We start from the raw sequence: 20676 nt of genomic DNA, 5'->3' as shown, positions 1-20676 counted from the left end.
AGGCAGACAAAAAAAAGACAATTATGCTTTTTATTTCAATTTATTTATCTTGTAAGAACCAATACGAATTGGGGATGTTTTCAAAATGGGTACAATGATAAAAAACTGACCATTTTCATTCTTCTCCACCTTGTCTTTCAGATTGGATCTTAGGCTCTGTGTGTGTGTATGTGTGTGTGTGTGCGCAAGTTTAAATATGCATAATTAGGGAAGTCCTATTGTAGCCCCATTACAGAGAATGAATGAAAGCAGGAGAAGTACCTGTTGTAGGAGTTGCGCTTGCTTTTTTTCCTCTTTAACTGCCTGAATGAGTGTCTGAAGTGTATGTGTGTTTGTGTGTATGGATTCTCAGCAGGGTTTGGTGGGCTTATCTGAGGTGGACTGATTATTGCACTCCAACAAAATAAAAAATAAAAAAACAGACATGGCTCTCAAGGCTAAAAAAAAAAAAACTATTGGATGACAAAAAGTCCTTGCCCCTGCCAAACTCATAACTGCCACACATAGCATGTTTGTGAATAAATATTGCAGACATATTCAAACTTAGTGAACCCCTAAAATGAAAGTGACTTTAAGCAAGTGATGGGTAAAAGGAAAACAATTACTGCATTTTCAGGTGAACCTTTGAGTTTCTGTGCAAAAAAAAATAAAAATAAACACCCAATACCAAAAATGGACAATCACAATGTGTGTTCGAGTTTAAAAATGTTTTTAAAAAGGTACATTATTCTGGCCTAATCATAATATCATTAATTCTTGGGAAATAAAATTCAGAATTTCATTGAACATAACATCTTTTCATCACGACTGTTTGTGTCAAAATAAAAATTCACAAAATGGAAAATGGTATCCCATGATTTCAACTGAAAAAAAAAAAAAAAAAAAAAAACAGAAAAAAAAAAGGATGGACTCAAGTTAAAAAAGAATAATTGTGGCCCGTGGTTGTACAGTGTAACCGGGAGGCGGGCCGATCTGTGTGCTTGACCTTCCATTCATTGGTTCAGCTGGTGGATCCCCAGATCTGGATTCATTCATACCATCGCTCGCTTGCTCTCGGATCAATTTACCATGACTCAGTGTGAACATATCATCACAATATTTACTGATAGCACTCTCTTCATATTTTTTTTTTTTTCATCTCCCCTTCTTGGGAGATTCCCCCACTAGATGCACATAAGAAAGATAAACTGACAGGCAGCCTACTGCACACAGCAGTTGTGGCCGTTGGTATCCTTGAATCGCAGACGCATTTTGGGTCTGTATTTCTCGAGGTAGAGGAGCTGTTTGGAGTTGAAGGCTCCACGTCTCTTCCTGGGAAAGATCAGAGGGGAGATGGAGAAAATCAACACAACGCGATCCACAATCAATGCACTATATTTAACACACTACAGTGATTACGAAATGCAATATGCTGCTATGCAGGGTTTGTGTGCCAGACTAGTTTCGGGTCAGTAACTTCCTGGAGTCTCTGCAAGGCCAAAAGCACAACGTTTGCTGAATGTTGGACTAATCCTTTAGCAGGTGAAATTTTTGGTGCAATTTTGTCTCTGGTGGCATAACCAGACTCAAGACTAACACTTCCTAGTTTTCTGCAAACTTAAGACAGGCCAAAGCCAACGCTCTGAAGTTTTCAACAAAGTAGAGAACCTAGAGGTCTTATCCAATAAACAATCTTAAACTACAGTTTAAGTATTGCATAAGTATTGCTTTTTCATACAATTTACACATATTTCAAATATTTACTCACTTAGGACAATTTTATATTTTCTTCTTAAAGCCTTTGGGCAGAAAAGTAAAGAAGGGTACTTACTGCCTTATGAACTGCACAGCGTCTTCATACTTCATCCCAGTTTCAATGAGGGCTAAGGCCACCAAGACTGGAGCTCTGAGAGGTAGAGAGAGAGAGGTAGAGAGAGAGGTAGAGAGAGAGAGAGAGGTAGAGAGAGAGAGAGGTAGAGAGGTAGAGAGAGAGAGAGAGAAAGAGACACAGGATTGAATGCCAGGGTTCACATGGTTCCATAGTAATACTGTTGAGGAGGGATGGGGTTGTTTAAACCTGGGAAACAGGTCTGGGAAATCAGCAGGGGCACACAAGTTCACCGTTGCCCTGCTGAGGTGCGGCGCTCACACCCCGAGCCTCACACACACATAACTCTGATAAGTTACAGTAAGACAACCTTCTCCCTTATCGCCAAGAGGGATTGAGTGAAGGGGAGAAAGAAAAAAAAGGTTTGTCGGAAAACTTGGCCGGTTAGCTCCTGCGCTGACTGAACATTTACTCAAGTGGCTTTTCTCACACACACAATTCGAGGAGCGGCATGCGAGACAGAAAAGGATTGAAAGAAAAATTCGAAGATAAAAATGTGGTGAGAATATGCTTAAAGAAAATAACAAACAACAACAGGGCAAATAGCTGCAGCCTCCCACGCTGAGGGCATTCCACATCTGAGGGTATGCAAGGGCTGGGCCGCGTGACGAAGATCTTGTTGCAGACGTCTGGTGAACTGGCAAACTTTACGTATACTAGGAACAACTTTGAGGCTGTGGTGTCCACAGATGCTGTTGCGCACATCCACACAAACAAGTACAATTGAGGCCTTAAGAAAGTGTCGACTAGTGTGAAGTGGATCAGACTGTAAGGCGATGGAAAAACCCACATGACTGCAGTAAACACAGCATAGGGAAGAAAAAAAAGAGGCAAATGCCAGTTTGACCAATCCTGCTAATTATAAAACTTCCCAAAGGCCACAGCGATGCAAAGCGCTTGAAGCCATCAAGAAGTGATTGGCTTATTTTACGCATGTGGTCAACAAAGGCGTTCTCACACTAGCTCGCCTATGTCATGTGCTCCTGCTGTCTTTGTTTTCACACTTATATTGAGTCAGCATAATTTGTTCTAATAAAATTCACTGTCACATCGGCCCAGTGAATTTGTTTATCTGTACATCGCCTGTGCAGCCTCATGACCAACAGACAGATCACATGCAAATGTAATTGCCTCTCTTTCTGCTGAGGCCACAGCAACAGGCTGTCGTCGCTATTGATAGAAAACTCAAGCAGCTGTTTACGAAGCAATAACAGGAACAGAAAGCGGACAACCGGTAAGGATCCTGAAAGAATCACTTGTGTGCATTTTAACATTAGACACAGAAGAACAGGAAATGTAGGTACAACGCTGCACATTTAGTGGAGGCAAACTAAACTGTGTGAAGTAATAAGTATGAAATAGAAGGAGGAAATGTGGATGTGGCCTTATTTCGATAACATTTAATAAATAAATGTGTTCTTTGGCCGTGTGTGTACAGACTCTTACAGGTGCCACATGACTGTTCATGATTCACTTTGTCCCAGTGGAGGTGAAATAGACTGGTTTGTGCACTTAAACAGAGGAATCCCACTAGATAATCAGACACCAGATAATACTAACAGGAAGGGGAAACTGCAGACGAGAGAGAGATAGGGTCAGCGTTACACTGGGGAGAAGAAGATGGTTTTTGTTGTTGCCCTTCCAATTAATTCTAACCTCACAAAAAAGGAAAGCTGATGAAACTTCATATATGTGCCACTGCATTTGAATTTGTTGGATCCCATCATATATTCAATGTCCCAACCTGATCCATGTTTAAATGCACATTACTCTAATGACGCAACTAGGTTTACTTTGTAGTTGGAAAGTAGTTTTTTTGCCACAGTGGACCAACAATCCAAAAGATGAGACATAGTGGTGGTAGTTACTCACCGGCCGAGCCCTGCCACGCAGTGCACAGCGATGCAGCAGCCAGGCTCCTCTCGAAACTTGGTGTTGAGCAGCTTGAGCCAGTCGTCCACAATCTGAGTGGGAGGAGGGGCGCCATCATCGAAGGGCCAGTCCTGGAGGAGACATAGGAAGCGAGATAAAGTTGGACATGAGAAACTAACAATAAGAAAGGCTGCCAGAAATGGACCTTCGAGTGAACTCTTACCAGGACCTGGATCCCCTCCTTCTCCACCGGAGCCTTGTCGTAGGTGGAATCACAAACTCTCACCAATGTGTTCACCTCAAACTTTTTCAGGTCCTGACGGATATGGAGAGAGAGAGAGAGAGATAAATTCAAGCAGGAGAACTAACAAACGACACAGAGGCACACTGGCACAGACGGACAGGCGAGGGCGTACCTCGGTGAACTTGTTGAGCGTGGCATTGGTGGGGTTGTGGGTGATGAGGAACCTCATGCACTCGTAGGCAATCTCGACTGCAGCGGGGCGGTTCATGTTGGCGAGACGGCTTAAAAAACAATTACAATACAATACTCTTACAAAACAAAAGCGACTTTTGGCTCAGAAGTCAGCAAAGACTGCTAGGAGATTAATGAATTCAGGAAAATGGTAGAATAAATAAAATTGATAACACGTGGATAATGATGGATCAGGATGACAACTACAGGATGATGTACACAGAGAAAGGTAACAAAAAGGATAAACTAGTCCACGGTACTCCGGGATGTAAAAAATTAATTAACACAAAACAAAAAAAATCAAAGAATAAAAAAGAAAAGGAGAAAAAGATGGAGATAATATCCAGGAGTCATCCAATCAGTTTACCCCATTCAGGAGAGCTGTTTGTGATTGGCTGTTTGAGGAGAAAGAAGAGAGCAAAGATCTTTCGTATTGGTTGAGGCAGGGCAGGGCGGTCGGGCCAAGGACTACGCAATATCCCAGGAGGGCCTTTGGAAGAGTCTGCAGTTCCTCTTGCTGGCAATCAGGGGGGTTTCTGGGTAGCGTAGTCCCTCAGGGGGCGGCCGATTCACTTCTCCACAGAGGTGAGGTGCTGTGCCTGGCAGAATTCTCCGCTCACACACGCCATATAGGTATGGCTCAAGTCAACACAGAAATTCTATGAGGAGAAGAGAAAAAAAGAAGAGGAAGAACAGATTAAGCTATTTTAATTGAAACTAGTGCTGATTAACATTTGACGCATCAATTGTCCAACTCGCACATAAAGCTGCTATCCCCTACCCAAACCTCAGTGGCTACAGACACCTGGAGTTGCTCTTCACTGCAGCTCTATCAAAGCAATCTTTGCTGGTTGGTTTACAAAACAGATGCAAAACATAGCGCTACCACTGCAGGGATGTCCCCACAGACATTGAATTTAAATCTCCAACATACAGAGTGATGTACCTGGTACTGACAGGCTTAACCTGTATTAACTTCTTTGCAAGACATTTTGTTTGTGTGCTCCCAGTCTCTTCTGACTAAGATCGGGGTGGAGTCTATATACGCACGCACACACACCAGCATACATACATACAAACAGGCCCTGGGACCCCGCCCCCACCCACTCACACGCAATGATCAGCGCAGCTGCTAAGTGATCAGAGCAGAAGCAGCAGTTGGTTTATACCGTGCTGGAGTTTCCTGTGTCCTCCCTCAACACTACTGCTGACCTGCACCCACTTTAACTCATAAAACCCAACAATCATCACAGGTTATTAGGACCTGATCAGTACATAAAGTAACTTAGTTTTTGTTTGATTCACTCCAGAGTTTATGTGGCTGCATTTAAACATAATGAAAAATAAGACTTCAACATTGTGTGCGCGCTCAGTACAACAAGAGACGTGACGCGCGAAGCCAGGACTCAGCATAAAAGTGTCAGGTACGACACAGATTCTTGATCCGACACCATTGATTATTAACTAAGTACATGATCGTAAGTTTGTCATCTAAATCATAACCATCTTGTTTACCGAGCGGGTTACACATAACACTGTGCCAAATGTTAATATTTATTCAAGAGCATATTTTGTTAACAGAGCCATATCGTCCATTTTATTTGTTTATGTTTTTTTTTATTGAAGATATTATAATATTTCTAATGTCAGACTGAATATTCATGCAGGGTCCCTGCATGTTGAGACAGAGGAGGACCTGATAAGAATAAGTCTTGAGGGAACAAGCTTGATGCCAAAGTGTCTGTACAGATGAGGTTCAGTCAGGGCAAAAGAGCTAGAAGGCCCTACTACAAGTAGAAGCGTGCTGTACTGTGCTTGTGCTCCTCAAATCTTCAGCACAGGGCGACAGTTCTCCTAGTATAAAGAGTTAGTTTAGAGCCCTGCTTTGTTTAAAGGCTTGAATGTAACAAACAATTTTGTATCTTCAAGTCCCACAATTCAGCTTTAAAAAGTCTGCTATGACCCGACTACACCTTTGGATTACATCACTATTTCAATAACCCCCTGTCACCAAAATGGAAACTAATAATATGCACAGTATGGAGTGAAAAAACAAGCGCACAAGGGTGTCTTACAGAACAGGTAATGTCTGGTCTGTAACCAGCCAGGGAGCAGTCAGGCCAACTGTGCCAAGTCCTTGACAGTCTAAACCCAGCCGCCACAGACTGGTTGGAACCGTCTCAGAGCAACACAGGAGGGAGGTTACAAAGGGGGATGACGAGAGCTGGCTGTCACTGTGTCTGCTGCGTACACGTGGGGAGTAGGAGGGCACCAGAGAGAAAGGGCTTGGACTTTAGCACTGTGTCACAGGCAGTAGTCACAAGGTGAGGATTACAGGGTGGGCAAGGCTTCAAACAGCCAAAGTATTTCAAGTCCCATGCTCCCTCTTCCCACCTCCTTGAGATTGACACAGTATTCTCTGTACTCCCTCCATTCCCATGTTTACTCTGACACAATTTACTCAGGATATTATACTGTATGAAAGTGCATTCCGATTGTTTTGTCGCTCAAACCCACCTGCTTGAGTTCTAGTGCAGCTAAAACCCGAAAGCAGTAATTTCTTGCAACCTAATGTCGCTACAACCATCTCCCTTTTTTCCTCTTGCTCCAACTAACTACTCCTCTGTAACTTATCCTTTCAATGACCTGCCAACCACAGAGCCTCTGTAAAAGATGTATCAGCTCACCCTCTAAATGTATCTATTCTCCCCTTCATCTTTTGTACTTGGCAATAGCCAAAGGGCCAGTCGAAACAGCTTTGATTTCTTCTTTTTCCCCGTGTGAGACGGCTGATATCCTCTGTAAGGCCTTTAATTACCACCTCTGTCCTGAACACAATATGGCATTGCTGCATGTACGCAGCTAAAGCTTGGACAAAGGGTAACAGAGCTAATAGGTTTGTTTTAATCAGCGTCTAATCCTCCAGAGATGAGAAAGGATGGAGAAGGGGGTGATCAACATGTGTTGTCACCTGTGAAAATGGATGGTGGAGAGGAGAGAGCGGACTGAGACATATAGAGGAAACACTGAAGAACAAGGGAATTGACAGATACAGTGTGGACAGCTTAAGCTTAAAGATAAAAAAAAAACATCAATATTGTGGAAGGTTGCCTAGAGGCTCAAAGTGACTTTATACAGTAAGTGTCTTAGCCACATCCAATAGCAGGGGTTACTGAGGCAAAAAGGAAGATCAAATCACCACTTCAGGGTTAACACGTATGAACGGAAACAAATCACTTTTAGGCAGGAAGTATGAGCAATGGCCAACAGTGCAATTATACTGTAAGTACTGTCTGTGTTGACTGTCATCCCTTCACAATGTTCAACTGTTAAATCCAACATACTCGTACTGCATTGATGGAGAGTAGAAATATTTAGTAGTCAACTGAGAGCTAGAGGTTTCATCCAATGAAATTCAAGATTTGACGGCAGATGAGTGAAAGAGATGCCTTCTCGTCCTCCTTGAGCACACGCCTGTCAAAGGAGCAGAGCGTAAACCTTGGTAAGATCAAGCTCAAAACACAGTCTGCCAGCCTCTCAGGGAACGCATGCAAATCACTCTGAAATGCAAACTGGCTCTGCAGTGAGGCAGTGCACAGATGCAGGAAGGACAAACCAAACGCACTTACATGCACGTCGAATCTGTTTGTTGAAGCGAATAGACACGTTTAACCACACAGGAAACAAGACACATTGTTTACTCAAGACTTGAAAGCTTTAGACTGGGTGATGGATGTTCCTTTTGTGTTTAATTGCTAATACTAAAAATTAATTGAACCACCAACAGTACAAGCCACCTAGGGAGCCAGTTTTCTATAATAGAAGACAAGTTGTAACAAAGTTTTTTATTTCAATTCTTAAGACAAGTCCTCAAAGTTCAATTTCGCTTTAAGTAAGCAAATTCAATTCCAGTACACAGCCACTATTATCAGGTGAAATGTTGGTATGAAATTTGAAAACTGATCTAAAAGCAATGTAAAGCATCTTATCACCACTCATCATATTCTATTTTAGTGATGAAGCTACAGTGACAGGTGCCAATGAAGCTATGTTTTCTTGTGTGTGATGAACTACACAGCTGTGAGGATTGCTAAACAAGTGTTTGTAAGTGTGCAGCGGAGCATCAATATATTTTGGTACCCCGAAGTATCTGCAGAGTGAGCACTCCTCGCTTTCACACTGCTCTCTGGGTTAAACCCTCCCACTACATGGCAGTCATCACGTCTACTCTGGAAAGATGTCATTGACGGGTACGAAATGAACCCTGGTTGAATCTTGGTAAGACGGAGGCCTGCTTATCCTCATAGAAAACTTGTTCTGTATCTTCTGCTTAGAGGTGGTGAATTTACCGATCAAAGCAACTTATTAGCTGAGTAAGCAGACATTAGCTCAGATGGATACCTTGGCTTGTTTACTCTATTACATGACCTTTGCTGTCACCTGGAAAGTACGATCAAGCCTCAGTCCGAAATCTGGCAGTTCAATAAGGCTTGATATTCAATATGAAAAAGACAGGGCACATATTAAGGGGCCAAATCTGACATTAAAACGGCCTCTAATATAACACTTCTGGTAAAGTACATTTGGGCCATTTGTGCATGTGGCTATGTACAAGTATACTGTATATACTCAACTGGGAGAAAGGTCACAGAGTAAAGGCAGAGGCCCGGAGAAAACTCCCTTGGTGCCCTGTTCCTAATCACGTGTTCAAATGTTGGACTAGAACTGCAAGTGGAGGGGTAGGGGAGTGAGTGGGGAGGGGGACGCACTGATAGGGAGACCTTCCCAAATCAGCTGGTCTCTCCCAGAAACCACCTACCGTGACTAAGGAGAAAGAACAGAAAGAGAGAGAGAAGGGCACTGTGAGAGCAGAGGGTAGCAGTACGAGCTGATAGGGAGCGCAGTATCTCAGAACAGAAGAGGGACACGCAAACCTAAACAGGTGATAAAGCGGCAAACGAATGGGAACTGGGTCATGGGTCTCGTGCAACTGCTCATGCCAACTCATCATTTTAGAATGATTCATCGACGTGTCGAGCAAAGAATCACGACATGTCAAGTTTAATTATCAATAAATGAGATGGAGGCAGCTGTCCACTATCAAGTTTATACACCTGAGAAGTAGCACAAGGTTGGAATACAGCCACGTAAGGTGTAAAGTGCAGAAAGAGAGACTGAACTGCTGCAGTGGGAGTGCTAACCGAAAACCTTTTACTTGTTAAGGAATTCACCACCAGTACTACTGCCGTGGGCAGGTTGGGCCGTTACCTGATAGCTGGCAGGAGCCCCAGCTTCAATCAATAGCCTATAATGTGCCAAGATTCACCAAAGCGGCAACAGGGTTGTTCTAAATTTAGAAAGAAAAAAAGACAGTCACGGGAGCAAATGAGCTCCAATGTCTGGATACGGCATGTACAGGGGCACCGTGGCAAAACGTCAGGCTGTTTTGCACAAAATGTGGAACGCCTTAGTGTGTCTTCATCCCCCATAGTGAAAGATGTTAGTGTTACATCCAGCCATGTCTGGTGGTCTGAGGTTGTGCTTGAGTCTTACTGATGTTTTGTCTGGAGCCAGACTGGGCATGACCAGACTGTACTGCCTTGAAGCAGCTTGAGGGTAATTTGATGTGTGGGAGCCGAGTCAAGGGGCAGGGGGAGTGCCTGTCATCCATGGCAGGATGGACTTTGAGAAGAGGAGGGAGGGAGGAAACCCCTGTTCTCCTTGGGGTGAGAGCAGTATGCACAGCAAAAGAAAAGATTAAAGCCTGAAACATGCTTCTGCGTTTTCACGGGCCCGTAAGCGCAAGAGCCCTTCCGGGTCCCTTACGTGCTTATGTATCCCTCCTTACGTGCTGACGGGTGTCGACCCCCTTTTCTAAAATTTACGGCAAAGCTCCGCAAGCTCACTCAGCCCGCAAGGCTGTGATTGGTCTGCTCTACATCCCTTCTGGAGCTGCATTTCCGGTTTCATGCCCCATAATACCGGCAGAAATCACGGAAGATTTAGAAGAACGAATATGGACCAAATAGAAGAGCACTTGGCAGAAGATATCCGATGGTATGATCACTTGTAAAACCTGTCACTGACTGGCGGATTTGTCCGCCAGAAAAAGGCTACGAGGAGCCGCAGTGGCTATGTAAATAAACAATCGACGAAGAAGAAAGAAGGCGTCTCTAAGGTCGTCTCGACAAAAAGCATTACTCCGCCTAGTGTTCTGGCGCGGAATTGCCTTGTAAGACGCGCAACGGTTGGGGAAGCATGAATGAAAACGAGTCTTGCGCCACAGCGGCGTGAAAAGACGCAGACGCAGTCGCAGAAGCATGTTTCAGGCTTAAGGCCCTGATACACTTGCCCCAGATACAACCTGCTTGCAACACCCACAGCACACACCTCTCCTCCACAGCACACACCTCTCCTTTTACTTTGTAAGGGCTGATGACTCAGCTTCACACTTTCATTAACAAAATTACACACCCGCATTAAGGCGAGGTGTCAGAGACATATTTATTTTCCTTCACACTGCCTGATCTTAAACTCACCAAGCAGTGTTTAAGAGGTAATATTGAAAACCAAATGTAGAGAAAGCAGTCTGGCTGGAAGTGAAATGAGGTGTCACAAAAGCATTTCCTCATTACTCTGGCTGCAGTGATTACCAAATAAGAGATAATTTATATCCATGGAAATGTCAAGAGGGACAGCGCCAAAGGAATTGTGACATGGAGAAAAACCAGTAGGACTAAAGAAAAATTCTCAAGAGGACATAACAATGGATAAGCCAAATAGGAGCAAAAAAAGTAAGAGACAAACTAAAAACACAGTCAAGCCAAGAGATTGGTAGTGCCAGTGACTGCGATACATCACACCTGCTGAATGGTCCAGCTGGTCCCATGCAGTGACGTCAATGCTGCTGATTGGCTAAGTGCGTGGATTTCTCAAATTGGAGCCATCCTCAACACAACTCATGTCTCGCAGCAACAAGAGATAAAAGGAAGCCCCATTCATCCATTTCAATCCAATCCTGGTTTATGAGAATGAAAAACAGCAGCGGCTGGTTGAGCAGAGCTTAGGGATTTGGTGACAGGGAAAAGTTGAGCAGAGGCCAGCCTTATATGAGCCTTGTTGACACACACACCCTTTTTATGGTGTTTTTCACACATTGAAAAGGGGATGTTCTTATGGGCCTGAGGCCATTTGTACAGACCTGGGTAAATATACATTTTCTGAAACTTGACCCGTTTACAGACATAACCAGCGGATAAATCCAGAGTTGAACCGCAGGCTGCCTTTCACACATGCACAATGCAGCGGGAGGTTCTCTTCACAAATGTGTTTACAGGAGCAAAAAATCCTCCACATTATGTATTACCTGCGATGCGGAGATCACATGGTTTTCTTGTCAACACACAGACACCTGTGACTGTCAGCTCTTATTACCACAAACTCGCTATTCCACGCGTGTGTCACTCCTTTTCACCCAGAGTGTTTTTCTCATTAAGAAGCACATCAGAATCTAGCCTTGTGGGAAGGTGCAGCTGCATTGTGAAATGACACACACCCACAACCCATACTGGTTTTCTTTCCTCACAAATTTTGTTTAACTTCAAGTATTAGTATATGAGAAGCCCTCAGTAGGTCATTAGATTACAGCATTAACTTCACGGACCAAAAAGGGCCCGTAAATGAGGGGTATGGTGATAGGTCACCACAGCATTCTGCAAACAGTGCACACATAAAGGAAAGAGTGTGCACACCTCTCCCTCACCATCAGTCATACTTAAAAAACACACAAAGACAAACAGACGTGCAACAGAGCAAACACATACTCAGAATTAAAATAAGCTGCACTAGTTAAGCCTCTGCCCTTTTTTCTGAGCCATGCCAGTTTATCTAGTGTAACAAGCACAACACTAAAATCCCTAGGCATGTCTGGACAAGACAGCATTGAGAGATGGAGAAGAGAAAGCTTATATATTTAAAAAAAAACTGAACTCCAGCAGCGATCCCAAACTGTTGCTGTGCCTCCCTCTCATGAGCTGCACACTCCTGGGATTCGCAAACAAGAGCCTCAGGCTGAAAGTGATACTTTAAGTCACTAGATTCTGTGAGGCCTCATGCTTTGTTGACTGAATTCTGATAACGTGCCCGCCTATGGGTTTCTGAGAAGGGAGCCATGGCTCTGGGAAGAAGTGGTAGACGTTTATTCAAAAATGTTCTAGGAAAGGCATTTTACCTCACCTGCTGTGCAGGTAGAGCAGGAAGAACATTGCAAAACTTAATTATATCTGAGTGGGGAATGCTGCCTCAACTACAAGCAACTTGACCAATCCTCTATCCAGGGTAGGACTTCACTACATTTTCAAGCAAAAATACCAACATTCTCTGGTAATAGCTTTTCTCATGTGATTATTTGATCCTTCTCTTTCCTATATATCACAGTACCTTTAATATGTTTAGGTTAAGGGCTGTTGATCAGACACAACAAGCAAACTGGAGGTGTCAATACATGCTTGGAGAATGCTAAATGGCATTTCTCTCATTATTTTTACATTATTGATTCATTACTGGCAAATTAATTGATTATGGAAGTCATTGTTAGTTGCAGCACCGCCTGCCTGTATTTTCATTCACAGACACTCAGTTATAACAAACATGTGGTTTACACAGTGCCATTACTGCAGGTCCCTAAGATATACAGCTTACCCACTGTGGGAAGTGATATCAAGAACAGCATTCCAGAGAAATGCCATGACAAAAGGTAAGGTAACAGATGTATATTAATTAACACAAACATCTTCCATTGCTGACAAAGTGTAACCTGAAATGGCAACACTACATTTAAAAAGAACTTTAAACAGACTAGCCTGTACAGCCACAAACATTCCTCCTGTTTTAGCTCGTGTGTGGGTGGACCGCATTTGATCAAGCCTAGAAATATGTTGAAGTCACATATGACACAGCAGACCTCCTTGAATTTATAGATCTACTGCACTGTCACACCTGGACCTGCTCACACAACAATGGTGGTCTATAAATGTGTAAGTCTAGAAACATCACTGGTAGCTGCATTGACAAATGGCTTAGCACTAGTATCACCTGATCTTAAAGGAATACAGCATTGAGGAGCTTAAACTCCAAGGTAAGTAAAAGGACAATCAAAGCCAAATGTTTTAAGTCAAACACATTTAACCGAGACAGATGATGTCTCTGTTACAATAACCTCACTGATGCAGATGTTTAAATTTCACACGATAAAAAGAATAATGTGCTTTGCACTTCATTAGAAGTTTAACTTAAAGATTGTTTCCTGAAGAAAGATTAGTGATACTGTCCAACAGCTTTAGTTTAGTTTAGCTAATGAAAATAGAAGAAAGTAGTATTGGATCCAAACTGTTTGTTTCCAGAGAAAATATTTGTTATGTATAGATACTGCAGTAGTGACGCAAGTTCCAGAGAGCACACTAACCACACCTCAGCCAAAGCTCCCATTTTTTTTTTTCTTTGGCAAACTTACAGAAATTTTTTGCTGCAACTCCTAACAATTGCAAGCAAAAGCAAATATTATCTAAAGATTATAATAGCACGTTTATCCACCCAAATCAGATGAAAGATTTTGAGATACCCAGCTGCTTACCAGTTGTGAATAACCCACACGTACCATAACTGCACAGAAGAGATGTGTATTAAAAGCAAATGAATAAATAACATGATGGTAATAAATTCTCTGTTAACATTTAACTATGTCCACAGAGATTTTTGCAGTGTTTGTCAAAAACACAAGGAATGTTATTTTATCATTTCATCTGTTTGATGAGATCCACTTATCATGTAAGCCTCATCAATGGAGGCGCAATATGTAATGTACTTGTGAGCCTGTGTCCATCTTAACAATGCATAATATATTACTGTTACTGACGTGTAGAGCTAATTGTGTAGATTAATTGCAATTTATATTTAACAACTTTATGACTCAAGTTCCTGTGCAGTTGAGCACTGAAATTATCTCAACTTTCTATTACACTATGTCCATACTACATACCCAGGGAGTACTCCTGTTTGTTGTTTACACCCCCCCCCCCCCCCTTCTGCAATGGACTGAGACACCATGCATTCTGTTACCTCGAGACACAAGACTCCACACCTAAGAGCTTAATCTCCAGGGCCATAGAGCATGTGACACTGGACACATTACTGTCTGCACATTTACACTTGTATATTTTTCTATTCACTTCCTATGTGACTATTATTTTTACAATTTCATAGTTGTCAATTGTTACATCCTCTTTTCTCACTGTATGTTGTGCAAGTGTAACACAGCAATTTCCAGACTAAAAATGCATAAAGTTTTTTGGACATCCTCATTCTGTCCCCTATTCGGCACAACAGGTTACCTCATCTGCTCCCAGAGGACAGGAGCTGATCTTCCTGTGGATTACTCGTTATCCTGGCCTTTGCTTTCCCTGTAAAGCAGCCTGTAGAGGATAGGTAGAGAGAATATGTAACCCCCCCACACCACCACCACCTCACCCCATACACACCCCTATTTCCGTGAACAGACCAGCACCAGCGCCACGCGCACTCACACACGGCGAAGCCCACTTATCACACTGCTGTGCAGCCTCTGAGTGAGCAAAGATAAACAGTGTGACGATCAAAGGCCTCTGATAGCGCCCTGGGGGAGGACGAGGGGGGACAAGGACTGATCCGTCTCTGGAAAAGACTGAAAGAGACCAGGGCTTGGTACCTTAGAAACGGGAATGAAAAGAGGAAAAACATTTCCTGACAAAGGCCTATTCTCTCCTCGCTGTGGCATTATTGCACTTTTAATCACACGTAACACAAAATTAAACTCCAGCACCTGAAAAACAATTACATTTGAAAGCTAAACAAAGCCAGACATAACACTGACATTTGACTATGATTTGAATGAGGATTTAGAGTGACGACACAAACTGATTATCTGCTGACAACAGAGTGAAATAGAAGAACACAAACAAGGGATGGTCTAAAATGTGGTTCTAAAAGGGAAATCCAATTACTATTCCAGATCATTACTTTTGTCAACATAGAAGTGCAGTTTTACAATTAGGTAAATATTTTCAATCTAGTTCACAGTTTTCTGAAAACTGGGTCAGTGTATTGTAGTAAAATCGCTGACTACTACGAAATGCTCTGGAGAATTTTAGCCTGGAAATTGTAGCCGCTAATGAGAATTTGCCAACAGCCAAAAAAGACAAAGAAACTATATTATGTCCTTAAGATGACACTGTGATTGAAGGCAGTAAACTATTTTGTGATACGCCTTAACAGCTTAACTACAGTGTGAAATAACTTGTTCACATTGGTGAATACATATACTTAGGTTATTTGCTTGAATATGTAATAACCAATTAATAATGATAGCATCAGATTTTATAGTAGTTCTCCTTTGTTCCCGCACTTTCTCAAGCAAATTCTCTCATTCACGTGGCTCAATTTACTACATAAAAGAAGGGCATCTGCCACTATGCAACGAACACAGATAGATCATGCTTTTATTTTACTTGGTAGGTTTACCCAAGTAGCTGAACTGTTCATTACCAGTTAAATCAGGGACCAAAGTGTAAGACATCCGACTGGAGGCGCACCTAGCTGGTTACGTATTACTTTTCACGAGCCTAAGAGTATGAAAGTACCCCCATTAAAATACCTTTCTGTGTATCAAGATTGATTATTTTTTAGTACTACTCCAACTTCACCAATACGAGTCAAGTGTTAGTTGCTAGTTTATTCTGGACTATGGTCGAGGGCTTATATTAAGCCATCTCTGTCCTACTGTGGTTAATCATTATCTCATGTCAGATCTCAAATTTGGTATCCAGGTTGACATCTTGCAGGCTGGGCGGAAATATGTACATGTTGGCAATGAGTCACACCTCTACCTGTTGGCCAACAAATCAATGATGCTAAAACCAGGTTTTAAAGAAAGCGACGCAAAGGTTATTCACACTAAAAGTGCTTCCTTTCACAATCCACCTCACCCAGTCTTACATTCTGGCAAAAGCTAGTTGTATGTAGTTGTGCGTTTTTGTTGGTCAACTTCATTCTTGAAATGTTTTTACAAAAGAACAAAATTTACCTGCAAAATTCCATGACAGCCTGAAGTAAAAGTAAGTTTCGGTGCAAGAGGCCAGAAGACAGAAGAATGTCTGCTCACATTTTGCCAAGAGGTGCAGAGTCCCACCGCGCCATCAATTCTTCTGACATTTGGAAACGAACGTGGCCTTCTGACAGCAGCATCAGGGGACGCATGTTGCCATATCAACAATTGTCCCAGCGGTAGCAACAAGTGCTCCTGAGGGGAATTTTGGTGCTTCCCGTGAAGCGATCAGAGAAGAGCAACGGTGCTCTCTTTAAACATTCACAAAGCTGAAGAAGCGGCAGGAGGTACAGCCTTTGAGAGGGTCAGGGTTCAGTGTAGATGGCACATATACACTAATCTAGGAACATTTTAACCTGCGAAAGCCAGTATCTTTACCAGAAGCTTAACATATACCCTCTGGTCTTAGTATAGCCCCTAGAAAATCCATCTTTTTAAGATTACGGCCACAGTGAACACATTAGTGAGAGGTCATGTTGTGAGAGGTACCCACACATTGCATGTGTTTAATAAGCTGCTTAAGGAAATTAAGGAAAAGTCAAGCTCTACCGAGAAACAACACAGTGCCCAGGCAGTAGGAAAACACAGCATGCTTGTTTATGTGTAATAACCCGGCCTTTTCTCGACTGTACTTGGTTTAAACCTGGAACATTTTCTGGATCAGCAAAGGTGAGCATACGCCTAAAAACAACAGCTCTAATAACAACAACAACACCACCACCCTTCACTATAGCGTGTTTTGGCAAAGGGCTGTGTTTTCCCCAGCTAACTGAAGCCCTGCAGGCTTTAGCTAGACTAGGTGGCTGAAAACACTAATAACAAAAGGTAAATCCTATCCCTACCTGTTTCTATAGTTTCAGTAGGCAGCCTTGCAGCAGCATCTAGAAGAGGCATCAATCTGTCAGACACAGACCAGCGCAACAGAGCTTGTGCCTTCGCTTTATCCAAGCACTGTGGCAACAACAGTAAACGAACACCATGTCGACCAGAACATGATTCATTAGCAGAAACAAGCACAAGCAAAAGAAAGACATAAAGGTGCCCATAGCGACAGGTGCATAATTATAAAGAGGTTTTTCACTCAATGGCTTGAAATGACAAGTGAAAAGTGTGGGCATTTAATCCCAGCTTTCTTCTTGGGACAATTTCAAAACAAAACTTTAAAGCCAAGAATTTTGAACACATAGTAAAACCAACACCTTTGTCCTTCTACCTCATCACAGCCAAAGACCCAGGGGCATTACTGGATTTTAAATTGGCTAAATCTGTTCAGCTGGTCACGGTGAAACAGACCCCAGCTTTCAACACTCACAGCCGCCCAGTGGCGAGATGGGCTGAATGCCAGCAGTCTACAACATAGGTGTTCCTCTACCTCAATTATTCTGCTTGGTAAGCTGGTGTCATGTTACTGTTAACTGGAATCACCTTTCACAGTTACGGTAACCAAGGTCAAGAACTTCCTCTCTTGTCACATAGCCTTTATTTTTTAAATGTCGCCTTTAGACAGAGGAACTAACATTTTGCTGGGGTGAAATCCAGCCATGTAAACACCTAGTATCACACTTGATCTCCAACATAAACCAATTTATTCATAAGCAGAACAAAACATATTCAGACGAAGCACCTTCCATCAGCCAGATTCTGAAGAAAGATCTCTTGACTGCTTTTTTGCAAACACAAAGCATACATGCCAAAAATAACGATGTTAGTTATAATTTTCTGCAAACAAAGCCATTACAAAGTGACGTATGATGATGTCCGTTTCGGGGTGTTACAAAGAAATTGTGTGTTTTTGTATTTAAACACTTCTCGGAGAGTGGGCCTGGGGATGATGGGGGTCTCACTTGAGGAATGGCGCCTCGTGATAGAGTGCCTACCACTATGCAGGGCCTGATTCCACTTCCAGCCTCTGCTCTGAGTGGACCGAGCAGAGTGAGGCTATTTCTAGATTGAGTTGTGCATCATGTGTCAATTAGGTAAAAAATAAAGCAGGTCACTGGCTCAAGTGACCTACTTCCTCCATAAAAAAAAGGCGAACTGAGCATAAGGACTCGAGTGGACGCCGTTGTTTTTTTTGCATAAAACAAAGCGGTGGAATTATGGGATTTGCATAATGAATATACAGATTACTACGAGAATCTCAACTGTCACGTCTTTTGTACATTTGGCATTGCCTCACGTTTGTTTTAATGACCGATGCGTCCGGTCTTCTCTCAGTGCCTGTCATATGGGTCACCTTGCAATGACTCATAAGCAGGAATGTATAATTAGCTTACCTGTTACTCCAGTTAACGATTGACTCATACAATAATGCGGGGTGGGAGTGCTCGGTGCTATTCTTTTGTTTTAGCCACCCATGAGGTTTTACTACCGGAGAAGGAGGCTCAAACCATTGGAAGGTCATGTATTGAAAACTGAGAGGCATGGGAATGTGCTGCGGCCTTTAGTGTCACAGCTGCTCCGGTCAACTTCCTCACTGAGTGAGTTTCCTCATTTCACTCCAGCCCACATGGCTAAAATGGGGTTTTGGGTGCTTTCTTTTAAAGGGAAGAAGACACGGCTAAATTAAAGAACCCACCTAACCCCGGGGTTAGCTCCACTTCCACATGGTCAAACCGGCTAGTGGACAATAGAGGCACTCTGACTTATAAAATGAAGACACTAAAGGCAGCGAAACAATCACCATACCTTACATATCTTGAGTGACTGTTGTTATGTTTAGACGTCGGGGTGTTAGCTTAGCACACGGCTTTGAAACAAATGGGCAAACCGTGCTGTGGATCCATATTGTGTCACAAAGGGCGGAAGGCAGCTCGCTCGGTCGCCATCTACCTTTAAGTCAAAGCTTCCCCCAGCTACCGACGCCTGTCGAGACCGCACCGTGACCAGCACTGTGACAGAGCTGTAAAATGCTCAAGAAAAACACGGTGTCCTGTTATAATGTAAACCTCATACCACGGCACTAAACATTAGCCAAGGCAGCTGTTAACATGTCACCCACGTTGTTCGTTAACGCGGAGCTCGATGTTGCCCAGGAGGAATGCTACCTTCACGGATGTACCCGGAGCTCATTGTGTAGCTAGGGGTTAGCTCTTATTTTTACATGATTGCAGTCGACGTCAAGTGGAGACAACAACCCAATACTATCAGACACCCGACGTCGCTGTGTTTCACGACAACACTCGAAGCGAACGAGAGCATGTCGATGTAATTCCACATTCGTCGTGTTTTGTTTTTCTTGAGCTTCTTCCCCATCTAGGAAATAGCCCTAGCCCTGGTAGCAAGCTAGCATGGCTACACCAGCTAGCAGGCTAGCTCGGCTCCGTACTTTGCATTTCCCGGCAGCGTCTCGCAATAAGCCCAGACATCAGCTGTCGCTAGTTGCCACTTAAAACATAAACACGAGTGACTGACCCCAATATCCTTAAAGAAGATTTAGGTTAATAATAATAATAATAATAAATGTCAACACCATTTTTTTATAGCGTACGTAGCCCAACACTACCGCCCAAGCTTTGCTCGTCGAGCTAATGTTAACGTGGCTACACACAGACACAACCACTCGCTCACAATCCACTGTATCTGCCCCTGTGTTATCAAAGCGATCATAATATTATCAAACAATATGGAAAACAACTTTTAAGCGTCGGACTCCGGCGGGTTAGTGCCGCTGCAGTCGCGTCCGATCACACGAGAGAAGACGAGCTCAGGCATCTCGGTTAGTTTCAGTTCAGTTCGGGGTCATTCGTGCTACTTACAAAGAGCAGGCTGAACATTGAAATCCCGTGACTGCCCCGGAGAAAGTGGAGGGAGAGTGGAGAGCTGTCAGGTCGCTGTTTGTGTTCTTCTTCAATGTGGCAGCTTCTCGGCGGAAGTGGAGAAGTGTTGTCGAGGAGGAGCCTCCTCAGCCCGGAGACTCCCTCAGGGGCAGTGGGAAATGTGGCTTTCAGGGCGGCATGTCCACACGGTGGGAGCGGGGACCTCTTCACACGGGAGATTTGTTGTTGTGAAAATGCATCGTGTTTTGATGGTGAAATTTGCAGATCTACAGTTTCACACACTAGCTAGTTACTCGACAATGCACAATGTCATCAACACGAGTTGCTGTTTCCTATTCAGCCTATTGTCCTAATCTGGCTAATGGGATTTAACTGCAATTGTTTTATGTATTTAATTTTTTTAAATGTTGTAATTTATTTTGTAGATGACATTTGTAGTTTTGGACAAGTTCAAAAGGGATTATTTGTTCTTGTTTTTATTTGTAGCTCTGACAATGTATAGTGTTATTTGCTGTTTACACGGTATTTTCTTATTTAGACTTCTTTC

The 20676-nt window shown here is 43.0% G+C and overlaps 1 protein-coding gene across 1 annotated transcript; it reads right to left on the bottom strand.

The window, feature by feature from the left end:
- Positions 1-21: 21 nt before the first annotated feature.
- ptp4a2b (protein tyrosine phosphatase 4A2b) lies at positions 22-20263 on the bottom strand. Its single transcript, XM_062409769.1, has 7 exons — positions 20109-20263; positions 4582-4873; positions 4156-4264; positions 3963-4055; positions 3740-3870; positions 1811-1885; positions 22-1311 (listed from the first exon to the last, which is right to left on the bottom strand). Exons 2-7 carry the CDS (start codon positions 4584-4586, stop codon positions 1200-1202), a joined length of 525 nt encoding a protein of 174 aa, XP_062265753.1. The 5' UTR covers positions 4587-4873; positions 20109-20263; the 3' UTR covers positions 22-1199.
- Positions 20264-20676: the final 413 nt, after the last annotated feature.

Source organism: Platichthys flesus, chromosome 17, assembly GCF_949316205.1.
Source record: "Platichthys flesus chromosome 17, fPlaFle2.1, whole genome shotgun sequence".
Taxonomy (NCBI): domain Eukaryota; kingdom Metazoa; phylum Chordata; class Actinopteri; order Pleuronectiformes; family Pleuronectidae; genus Platichthys; species Platichthys flesus.
This window is presented reverse-complemented; position numbering and strand designations above follow the sequence as displayed.

Bases quoted from the DNA above. Each gene is read 5' to 3' on its own strand.
- ptp4a2b (XM_062409769.1), bottom strand. The intron at 4,056-4,155 runs GTACGCCCTCGC...CATATCCGTCAG, and splicing joins CGCTCAACAAGTTCACCGAG to GACCTGAAAAAGTTTGAGGT. The intron at 3,871-3,962 runs GTAAGAGTTCAC...TGTCTCCTCCAG, and splicing joins AGGAGGGGATCCAGGTCCTG to GACTGGCCCTTCGATGATGG.